Here is a 12,279-nt window from a genome sequence, read left to right as displayed (position 1 = left end):
TAGTAGATAGAGCAAAACCTAATCCAGGATCAGCCCTCTAGCTGTTATACTCTTTATAAGCAGGAAGCGGAATCCTACCTTTCCTCTTCGAGATAAAAGTGAAGATCTTAGACTAGTGCGGAAATTCCCAAGATCAGATAACACGGACAAGGAGCAGGTTTTGTGTGAATGGGCCTAGAGCAGGGGTGCTCAAACATGGTCCTGGAGGGCCGGTGTCCTGCAGAGTTTAGCTCCAACTTGCCTCAACACACCTGCCTTCAAGTTTCTAGTATGCCTAGTAAGAGCTTGATTAGCTGGTTCAGGTGTGTTTAATTGGGGTTGGAGCTAAACTCTTCAGGACACCGGCCCTCCAGGACCGAGTTTGGGCACCCCTGTTCTAAACAGTAAGCAACAAAAGTATACTGCCCTCTGAGAGGCAGCCCTGTCCTGTCACACACACAATGCATTGTAAAATATTCACTACCATTCAAAAGCTTGTGACTGGCTGTATTTTGAAAGACATCTCTTATGCTCACTGAGGCTGCATTTATTTGATCAAAGATACAGTAATATTTTGAAATATTATTACAATTAAAAAAAAAATGTTTTTCATTTTCAAATATTTTAAAATGTAATTTATTCTTGTGATGAAAAGCAGAATTTTCAGCATCAGTGTCACGTGATCCTTCAGTAATCATTCTAAAATGCTGATTTCTTATTATCAATTTGAAAAGCAGTTGTGCTGCTTAATATTGAACTGTGATTTAGTTATAGTATCTTTGATGAACATTATAAATGTCTTTACAATCATACTACTATACTTAATCACACACATATATAAAAATATAACAGTATAATATAGGTATTCAAACGAGGTAAAAAAAAATTGTGTGTACTTTAAATATCAATTATAATAATTAAAATACATGTTTTTACCTCTTTTGAATACCTCTAGAAACATAAGGTTTCACTAAAACTCTTACCGACCCCAAACTTGTGAACAGTAGTGTAGGTTTGATTCTAAATAACTTATTAATATTTTGTAGCACTTAACAATAAGGCTGATTGTTGCCGGGCAAATTTAGGCGGTGTTGCTGTCAACGGGCAACCAGGTGAGACACAGGGCCCATGATCGATCTAAAGTATCCAGTTAGAAATTTGTTACCCATTCTCAATGGGATAGTGCCCAAAAAATATTGCTTAAAAAAGTTGCCTGGCAAAATTGCTCAAAAAGTTGCCACCTGTATCATCAGCTTATGAGTTTAAGCTTAAAAAAAACTATTAGTGCATACCTTTTGTTTTGTGCTTATCACAATAATTTACAAGTGTGACTGTGCTAACAAGAATGACCATTTCCTTTGTTTTCTTTTCTCTTTCAGTATGTCTCTCCTGAGCCAGCAGCCCTTCCTCTCTCTGGTGCTGACGTGTCTCAAAGGACAAGACGAGCAGAGAGAGGGTCTCCTGACTTCCCTCTACAGCCAAGTCCAGCAGGTACCTCATCAACACACACCGTGTCACTGTCAGTCAATGCTTCTCATCTCTGTGGACTGATGTGATGTATTCCTATCCTATCAGATTGTGACTAACTGGCGTGAGGACCAGTACCAGGACGACTGCAAGGCCAAGCAGATGATGCACGAGGCCTTGAAGCTGCGACTCAATCTGGTGCGCAACCATTATCTCTTTCTCTCATACATCATCTGCCTTCAGGCTGACCAAACAAGTACAATCTGTGTGTTGATCTGCCTCTCATCAATCTCATTTCCTTGTATTGCGTGCCTAAGGGTTAAACTCTGCCTAAAAGACAAATGAAAGTCACCGAGATGTAGGGTTGGGTATCGAAAACCGGTTCCATTTTAGAAATTTCCAAGAACTGGGTACTCGATAAGACATGTGCATTTAGATTCTGCTTAACGATTCCTGCATTTGCATTTAAATGTGATTTAAAGTGCAGGAACGGAAAGAACGTGCGCCTTGTTTGCGTGCAGCGTTCCCGGTTTGTGTCCGTTCTCGAATCGTTCTGTGCATTTCCACTGACTCAATATGACTTCTTTCATATTTATCGACCAGTATGCAGAAAACTACGTCAGTACATCATCATAAACACAACCGTTTTTGTCTTAAGTGAACGTAAACAGATGAGCAAGAAAACTCACTTCTACAGTATTTTCAGATCTGTGTGCGTTCGGTGTTAAAGAAACAGCAGCCTAATAAACGCGCTGCCTGTCAATAATGTTTTAATCAAAGAACAAAAAAAAATCATTCACTGATCTTGACTGAATACCTTTAATAACTTCAATTAATCTAGATTTTATTTATGAAAAGAAAACTATACTTTAAGCTTTTAATTAGTTTCTGTACCTGACATTTGGTTCAGTTGTATTTATTTGTGCTAATGCTAATTGATTTGTTTGTTCCTATTTTATTACTGACTGTTTACTTGTCTTTGACACTCGAATATTTGAAATGTATACAAGTCTAGTTGTTTTTGCTGTGGTATTTTGTTGAAAGCATAGGCACAAGTTCCTCTTGTAAGTGTTCTGTAGGCTGCTGGTGTTTGCTCATGTTATTCAGCTGCAACAGAATGCTTTGCAAAAAGACACAGAATAAATATTTGACTTATAAATGTTTGACTTCTTTTTTTTTTTTTATATTGGATTTTTTTATCGTATTGGAATCGAAACTAGGAATTGATAAGAATCGGAATCGGAATCAATAAAATTCAAATGATACCCAACCCTTCCAAGATGTGGCTAAACTGCACTGAGCTCATTTGTTATTTTGTGTCACGTGGTCTATAGGTGGGTGGGATGTTTGATACGGTGCAGCGAAGTACACAGCAGACGACGGAGTGGGCGGTGCTTCTGCTGGACATCATCAGCAGTGGCACAGTGGACATGCAGTCTAACAAGTGAGATCTGACACACACCCCATTCAGTCTCTGATCAACCTTTGCCATTCTGTCTAATTTGAATGATGTTTGTTGTTTTCCATTAGTGAGCTCTTCACTACGGTGTTAGACATGCTGAGCGTGTTGATTAACGGCACTCTGGCGGCTGACATGTCCAGCATCTCTCAGGGCAGCATGGAGGAGAATAAGAGGGCCTACATGAACCTGGTCAAGAAGCTCAGGGTGAGACTGAGACATACTGACACTGCTTAGAAAACCGGAATAGGCTTTACTTAGTCAAGTCAGTAAGGAGCGCAGAGAATTTGAAAGCTGAGACTTTGTGTTATATTAAAGTGCAAAGCTTATTGCGATTATTGGGTGGCTGGTGTGCTATAAATAATTAATGCACATGAAGATGTGAAATATTATTTCCAATCATTTATATGTCTATAAAACAGCATATGAATAGTCACGTAACGTTATTTACCTCGGCAAACGACAACAATGTAACTTAAATGAACGAGTTTAACCTTTGTTTTTATTCCTGTTTTTAATGTTAAATACATGTGAAGAATGAAAGGTTGGACATTACAGACATTTTTTTGTGGAGTAGGTGGTGCAAATGTCACACAAATTAACCTTATTCACACAATATTCTACTTTATACTTAAAATATTATGGTGGTTAATCTTGTATTGCTATGACTATATGATTTTAATCTCATAATGCTATGACTTTATTCTTAAAATGTTATAACTTTATTCTTAAAGTACTACACATTTAATCACATAATGCTATGACTTTATTCTTAAAATATTCCAACATTATTCTCAAAATATTATGACTTTATTCTCATAATGCTGACTTTATTCTTAAAATGTTATGACTTTAATCCCATAATGATATGACTTTATTCTCAAAATATTACATTATTCTCAAAATGACACGTCTGTTTTCTTAAAATGTTACTCCTTTAGATTCATATTGCTATGACTTTCTTAAAGTATTAAGACCTTATTCTCAAAATCTTACGACTTTAATCTCGTAATGTTAGATTATTTTTTTTTTTATTGTTTATGTGGCACTAAAAAGCTGTCATATTAGTCAGCAAAGATGGATTAAATTGCTCAAAGGTAACAGACATTTATAATAATTTCAGGTAAGTGTTGTTCTTTTGAGCTTTCTATTCATCAAAGTATCCTGAAAAAATATTTGCCTTTTTTTATTATGGCTTCCACAGAAATCTTAAGCAGCACAACTTTTTTTCAACGGATAATAATCAGAAATGCTTCTTGAGCAGCAAATCAGCATATTAGTGATTTCTGAAGGATCATGTGACACTGAAGACTGGAGTAATGATGCTGGAAATTCAGCTTTGCATTGCATTTAAGATATATTCAGATAGAAAACAGTTATTTTGAATTGCAATAATATTTTACTGTTTTTACTGTATTTTAATAAATGCAGTCTTGGTGAATGCTTTCTTTCAAAAGCATCTTACTGACCACAAATCTTTTAAATGGTAGTGTACCTAAAACTGCACAGAACCCCTCAGAACTTACAGCAACTGTAATAAGCAACAGTTTATCATCATGGCAGTGATTTTGCACAGGCAAGTGGCACTCACTTTTCTTCTGGAAATGCTTTGCCCTGCAGAAAGAGCTTGGTGAGCGTCAGTCCGAGAGCTTGGAGAAAGTGCGTCAGTTGCTGCCTCTACCCAAGCAGACGCGTGACGTCATCACCTGTGAGCCCCAGGGGTCACTCATTGACACAAAGGGCAACAAAATTGCTGGATTCGAAAAAGAGGTACGTAGCAGCTTATCAGTGTTGTAGCACTGCTCAGCTTTTGGCCATTCGCTTACCTTTGCACTGTGATTTCTGGCATACAGGGTCTTCAGGTGTCGACTAAGCAGAAGATTTCTCCTTGGGACGTGTTCGAGGGCCTGAAGTACTCTGCTCCGTTGTCCTGGGGCTGGTTTGGGACCGTGCGGGTCGACCGCAAAGTCACGAAATATGAGGAGCAGCAGCGGCTCCTGCTTTACCACACTCACATAAAGCCCAAACAGCGCAGTTACTACCTGGCGTAAAATGTCATTCAGTGTAACAATCTTGTCAGGCATATTTACAACAAAAATCAATTTATGACATATTAAAAGACTAATTACTTTCACCCCAAATACTAATTAGTACATTTTTTAAATTTGCCACTATCCTAGGTTTTGCCCATTTGTCAGTAAGAATTTTTACTCATTCAAAACACAATAAAATTGAATATGCTTCCTTATTCTTTTATATATTTTAATATGTACACGTCAGAATAAGCATGTTGTTTGAATTTTTACATAAATATTGTGTTACACTGAATGGCTGTAACATTATTTCAACCAAATTTTAACATTTTATTCTCCAAAAACTTATTTGAAACCTTAAAAGTAGACACTTTACTTACATTTAATGTGCTTTCTATGGACATAATCACTTTTGTAAATTTCTTTTGATACGGACATCTTAATGTCTTTGACCCATAAATATCTGAACATGCAATATGTCAAAAGAGAGAACAGAGCATCTGCTTTTAAACAAACAAACAAACAAATGATTCTAGCTTCATGCATTCTTTTTTTTTTTTTGCACTTGACCACTTGACTACTTATATGGCACATTTCCTGGTATTTGGTCAAGGGGAATATTCTTTCAGAAGATGTGAAATAGCGCCTCCTGCTGTATAACCGTGAACACACGCAAAGCTGGAAAATTCTGTCAATGGCGGAATGCGAAAGAGTTAAAAAGTCATCAAATCAAGTTTTCCATAATTTCCTGTGGTTTAGGACTACAAGCCGCACAACCCAGTCATGCAGTACACGCCGGGCATGGCTCCTGATCTGATGAACATGAGCCAGTCAAACATGTCTTTCCGGATGGGCTACCAGGCTCCAATGAACATGTATGCCCAAAACCAGCCTCTGCCACCAGGTCAGTGCATGCCTTTTAACCTCTTCTACTGTTTAACCTCATAAAGCAGTTGTTTCAGTAATTTTAGCATCATGATATGCATGTAGGACATCATCTATTATTTTTTTTTACTTGTCTTTTATGCTTTTTTCCCCCGTATTTTTACCCCCTAAGGAGGCCCCGGTTTAGAGCCCCCTTTCCGTCCCAGGGGTCCTATGGGCAAAATTCCTCCACGTCCCGCCTACAGCATGGCTAATATGCCGGGTGCTGGCATGGGCAACATGATGGGAATGGACAAGCAGTTCCAGATGGGCTACAAGCCCCCTCAGAGCATGCCTCAGGGGCAGATTCTCCGTCATCAGCTACAGGTCAGACTGGTGAGTCTGGTTTTACTGATCAAGACCCCAGACCAAAAGCACACATGGTTTCCTTCCTTCTATTTTGTCTGATTCGTTCATCTGCTTTGTCATTTTATTACACGTCCTGTAATGAGTGGTGCTTGCTCAGGCAAACATGTACTGCAGAGGCCCCACACATTTTTAGTACTAATGACTTGATTTGGAGAAGTCTGACATCATGCGTCACCATTTCCGGGTCCAAACCTTGCTTCAAATACCACAAGCAAACAACAAATGGTGATAAAATAACAGGGTTGCCAGGTCTGCAAAACAAAACCAGCCCAAGTGCTAATCAGAACTAGCACAACTGTGACCCTGGACCACAAAACCAGTCATAAGGATCGATTTCCTGAAATTGAGGCTTATATAGCATCTGAAAGCTGAATAAATAAGCTTTCCATTGATGTATGGTTTGTTAGGAGAGGACAATATTTGGCTGAGATACAACTATTTGAAAATCTGGAATCTGAGGGTGCAAAAAAATCTAAATATTGAGAAAATCACCTTTAAAGTTGTCCAAATGAAGTTCTTAGCAATGCATATTACTAAACAAAAATTAAGTTTTGATATATTTACAGTATGAAATTTACAAAATATCTTCATGGAACATGATCTTTATTTAATATCCTAATGATTTTTGGCATAAAAAAATCAATAATTTTGACCCATACAATGTATTGTTGGCTATTGCTACAAATATACCCCAGCGACTTAAGACTGGTTTTGTGGTCCAGGGTCACAATTGTGTATTTTCTGAGGTTTTCCCCTCCACTGGGGGTCCCTTCCATCCAAATAGTGTAAAACCGCAGACTTGGCATCAAGTATTATTATGGCTTGACTTGATTGTATGTAAATGGTTTGAATATGTGGATATGGCAGTCCATTTAAGCCACTAAATAAAAATAATTGAGTTGCAACCTTTTTATCTCACAATTCTGACTTTTTTTTCTCAATTACATGATATAAATGCGAGATATAAATTGACTTTTTTCTTGCAATTGCCAGTTTATATCGTAGTTCTGACTTTTTACTCACAATTTTGACTTTTTTTCTCAGAATTGTGAGAAACTCATAATTGTGAGTCCAGTTCTGAGGGAAAAAAGACTATTTTTCTTAACTTATTTTATAAGTTTATATCTCACAATTCTGACTTTATGTCTTGGAATTACTTGTTTTTTATATCACAATTCTAACTTTATAACACAGAATTGCAGCTTTATAGCAATTTTTTCCCCCTTAGAATATAAATTCTGAAATGTGAGAGATTTGGAGTTTTTCACAGTTTTGACCTTTTCTCAGAATTGAAAGAAACTTGCAATTGCGAGTCTAATTCTGAGGAATAAGACTAATTTCTTAAAATGGTGTTATACGTATTTCATAATTCTGACTTTATTTCTCAGAATTCCATGTTTATATATCGCAGTTCTAACATTCTAACAAGCAATTCTCACTTTATAACTCACAACTGCGAGTTTATATCGCACATTTTAGGGAAAAAAAGTTAATTGTGAGACAAAGTCGCAGCTACCTTTTTTTTTTTTTATTCAGTGGTAGAAACAAGCTTGCATATATGGGTCACCTCAGTTAACGAAGGAAAAAATGGGTCCCACGTAAAGTTTGAAAACCACTGATGTAGACCATCATGGAGATGTGTTACCATGGGCAAGCACCATCTGAGCTTTTTTGTTTTTGTTTTGTCTCCTAGTGGTTTGTGAATGTTTAATTCAGAAAGGTTGGATGATCATTTTCAGGAAATGGAAGGCATTCATGTTTTTTTTAATGCTCTGTTTGCACTTATCTAGAATCATAATCATTTACTTGGACAGCAGATTAGACAAGTGGCACCTAATCAACAGTATCCATCAATGCAGCTGACACAGGCAAGTATAAGCAAATTTGCAGTGTTGATTTGTTCAGCATTCACTGAAACCCGGAGATAACAGCCCATGTTTCTCTCTTCAGAATATTTCCCAGGGCTACACCTCGTACGGCTCACACATGGGGATGCAGCCGCACACCTCTCAGCCCGGAGGAATAGTTCCTGCCTCGTACGGTAACCAGGGCTTCCAGGGGGGACATCCTGGCACAAACCCAGCCATGGTGGACTCTCTTAGGCAAATGCAGCAGAGGCCTAGTGGCTACGTCCATCAGCAGGCTCCTGCAGCATACGCACACACAATGCAGAACACGCAAAGGTCAGTCACAGACAAAACTGCCTGGCTGAGTCCTGGTCCTAGCACCTCGCCTAAAATAATCCGATTGGCTAAATGTAGTGTTCATTTTGTCAGCTGTTTTTTTTTTTTATCTTTTTTTTAATATATGTGACCCTGGACCACAAAACCAGTCATAAGGGTCAATTTTTCGAATAAGCTGATCTGAATTTATCTGAAAGCTGAATAAATAAGCTTTCCATTGATGTATGGTTTGTTAGGATAGGACAATATTTGGCTGAGATACAACTATTTGAAAATCTGGAATCTGAGGGTGCAAAAAAATCTAAATACTGAGAAAATCGCCTTTAAAGTTGTCCAAATGAAGTTCTTAGCAATGCATATTACTAATCAAAAATTACGTTTTTATATATTTACAGTAGGACATTTACTAAATATCTTCATGGAACATGATCTGTACTTAATATCCTAATGATTTTTGGCATAAAAGAAAAATCAATAATTTTGACCCATACAATGTATTGTTGGCTATTGCTACAAATATACCCCAGCGACTTAAGACTGCTTTTGTGCTCCAGGGTCACATATAGTATTTTTCCTTTGCCATGTCCTTTTTAATTGTAATACATTTAGTCTTTATCCCCTTTTTTTCAAGTTTTAGTTGACTAAGTGTGGGTTGCACCAATAAGGATTAATCTAAAATCTAGATTAAATCAAGGTTTATCTAATAACTCTGTTGCACCAAACTTTAAACCTTGTTTAAAAAATAAACAGGTTTACATTTAAACCATCATCTTGATCCTGGATTTAATTTATATTTAAGATAGATTAACTTTAATCATGTTGCTCCATAACTTTAAACTCAGATTTAAATCTCAATTAGGGATTAATTTTAAATTTACAGGTGAGGAGGTTTAAAGAAAATAAAGTGCACCTACAGTTAAAATTATATGGCTGATTGAACAAAGCCAGAAACAGCGGGTGTGTCGTCAGGTCTCAGAGAGGTGTTTATTATAAATAAAAATGAAAATTAAAGCACACTGAGCCAGCAGATTTTGAGGGTCGTTGCAGCCTATAGTAAACTTGCGTCTGCTATTGAGTCCGGTATGTGAATCCATCACTTATCTCGGTGCATCTCGCCTTACGACAAAGAAAAGAAGACAGGATCGCGGCCGCGCCTCTCGTTTCTCACGTTCGCTCCACGCGTGCTGTTGAACGGCGATCAAACGGAGCGCTGTCACACTGTCACGAGCGGAGGTAGTCACTGGTAATCATGCCAGTTATTTTCTCTTATCTCTATTGTTTTGTTGTACGCTATACTCCATTAATTTATACTATAAATATATTTCCAATATTATGAAATCCGTATGCACTGCCTCAAAGTTTTGATTGCTTGCTTGATCAGCCGTTTGATCAACGGTCTCTCTACGTACGTTAGCGGTTTATAAAGACGGTGGACCTTTTACAAGTTTATTTCCTTTATCGACAAAAGCAACTTATGTCAGAGACAGAGGATAAGGAATATTAGCATTGTTGCTGTTTAATTACATGACGAATCCATCATGGCAGGGAAAATTATTCGTAGATGGAGGTTTTAATCGCAGGTTAGAATTCGAATCCCTGATTTGTTAATCTAAGTTTGAAATTAAGTGGTGCAACACAACTCGATTTAAAATAAAACCCAGATCAACAAATCCTTGATTAGCTCTAAACTTTGCTTAATTTAATCCTTGTTGGTGCAACCCACCCTAAAAGTCTAAGCTCAAAATTATAATTAAAATTAATTTGCGATTACCGATCATGATTGTTGTCATTTGAGAAATATCATTAGAATTATTGCACCACAAATCAATAGAAATTCAACTCTTACACATGGTTTATTTTACCTCATCTAGTTTCCTGATTTATTATATTATTATTAGTGCTGTCAAACAATTAATCGCGATTAATCGCATCCAAAATAAAAGTTTTTGTTTACAATATATATGCGTGTGTGGTGTTTATTTATTATGTATATACAGTGGGTACGGAAAGTATTTCAATATGGGGTGCTGTGTGTACATTAATGAGGAAAAAAAATTAACTTAAATGATTTTAGCAAATGGCTGCAATATAACAAAGAGTGAAAAATTTAAGGGGGTCTGAATACTTTCCGTACCCACTGTATATAAATACACACACATGCAGTATATATTTTGAAAATATTTACATGTGGGTGGGGTGGGAGAACCAACTCACTCCAATGTTTTGAATTTGGACTGCAGTACCTATTTCAACCACTAGTTACCAATATTACATACTGCACATTTAATCTAAAGTGTTACCCCATACCCATTTAGTAACGTTATACTGCACAACCCTACTTTGAAGGAGTGTAAAACAAATCAGCTCAACTTTCACCATCTTTCAGGTTTTCCCATCAGTCCATGCAGCAGTCTATGATGCACGGCCTGGGTCAAGGTCACTTGGGAGCACAGGGCATGCACCCCAGCATGAGGCCCAATCAGATGATGGAGCAGCAGCAGCAGCAGCAACAGCAGCAGCTGATCAGACAGCATCCAGCTCTCCGAGTACGTACACCACACACCCCAATGCATTGTGGTAGGGCTGGACGATTAATCGAAAAGAAATCGAAACCAACATAATTTTCCCATGTCGGTTATTTCAGTTTTTAATCCTGTTAATACTTTCCCCTTAAAAACGTACTACCGCCTGTGTAGTCGGCGCTATACGTTTGTGTATGACCGCTGCGCTCGCGTCTTTTGCAGCGTCTCACACGTGAGTGGTGTGTTAAAAATATTTAAACTTTTACACGCAGCGCCGCTCATCAATGTCAGTTCCAAAACAGTGGACCAATCAGAAGACCCCGGAGGCGGGGCAAGCGTTGTGAGCTTTTGTTTACAGTAGCAAGTTAGCATGCCCCATTTTGTATTTAACGGCAACATGGTGGAGTAGGCATTCTGCACCATAGATATGTTCTGTGCTGCGCTTTTTTCTTTTTAAACCATTACTGAGCACTGCGTATCGCGGGTTTAGATGCAAAGACGTGTTGTGTGTGAACGGCCAGTAAGAACCTAGAGTAAATACTTGCACATATAGCATGACAGGACAAGATCACTGAGATGGTGCCCTGCTCTTTCTCTTAATCAGCAGTGCTCTATTTACATTCAGTATTTAAAACATTTATTTACAGGAGATGCAAGTTATTATTTTCAGTTTTTCACATTGCATTATTTAAAATAATATTCATTTACAAGAGATACAAGTCATTTTCTACTTATCGCATGACAGTATTTAAAATGTATTTTGTTTGCAAGAGATAATTGTTATTTTCTACTTTTGGCATGGCAATATTCATTTATTTTGTTTGCAAAAAAATTTTCTTTTTTTTTCTTTTTTTTTTAGGAAACTTGCTTTTTACAATAAAACTGAAATGTGATTTTTTTCATTAGACATCTTCATTTCAAGCAAGCTTTGATTTTAATTGTTTGAAATATTCAACAAATAACCACAAATACTTTTGTTTCCTTCAATTATTTTAAAATCACAAAGATAAGAAATGCACTCTTTCATTAGAAAAAAATATCCCACCCTTAATAGTTGAGTATATCTACAGTACAAACCTTTAATGAACTATGAGGACCGAAAAAAATAAATAAAAAACCATTCAATAATCGTAATCGAGGTAAAGTGTTCAATTAATCGAGGTTTTGATTTTAGGTCACATAGCCCAGCCCTACCTACATTGTGGGATACTGCACATTTCACATAACGCCTACATTCCAGCGATTCACCTGTAATGTTATTGTATTTGTGTGTTTGTCTTACAGCAGCAGGTGCAGCAGCAGCAGGTTCAGCAACAAGTGCAGCAGCAGCAGCAGGTTCAGCC

The 12,279-nt window shown here is 37.3% G+C and overlaps 1 protein-coding gene across 1 annotated transcript in view; it reads left to right on the top strand.

Moving 5' to 3' along the window:
* The window catches only part of med12 (mediator complex subunit 12), a 52,428-nt gene that overhangs the window by 34,711 nt on the left and 5,438 nt on the right, over positions 1 to 12,279 (top strand). Inside the window, 12 exon segments of the mRNA XM_016481215.1 lie at positions 1,359 to 1,470; positions 1,555 to 1,644; positions 2,781 to 2,890; positions 2,977 to 3,112; positions 4,526 to 4,675; positions 4,759 to 4,969; positions 5,552 to 5,842; positions 5,996 to 6,189; positions 8,022 to 8,099; positions 8,182 to 8,414; positions 10,801 to 10,960; positions 12,221 to 12,271. Of these exon segments, the coding sequence (XP_016336701.1) occupies positions 1,359 to 1,470; positions 1,555 to 1,644; positions 2,781 to 2,890; positions 2,977 to 3,112; positions 4,526 to 4,675; positions 4,759 to 4,969; positions 5,552 to 5,842; positions 5,996 to 6,189; positions 8,022 to 8,099; positions 8,182 to 8,414; positions 10,801 to 10,960; positions 12,221 to 12,271 (1,816 nt within the window).

This window comes from Sinocyclocheilus anshuiensis, unplaced genomic scaffold (genome assembly GCF_001515605.1).
Source record: "Sinocyclocheilus anshuiensis isolate Anshui unplaced genomic scaffold, SAMN03320099.WGS_v1.1 scaffold121, whole genome shotgun sequence".
Taxonomy (NCBI): domain Eukaryota; kingdom Metazoa; phylum Chordata; class Actinopteri; order Cypriniformes; family Cyprinidae; genus Sinocyclocheilus; species Sinocyclocheilus anshuiensis.
Note: the sequence above shows the minus strand (reverse complement) of the source record. Positions and strands in the feature narration are given on the sequence as shown.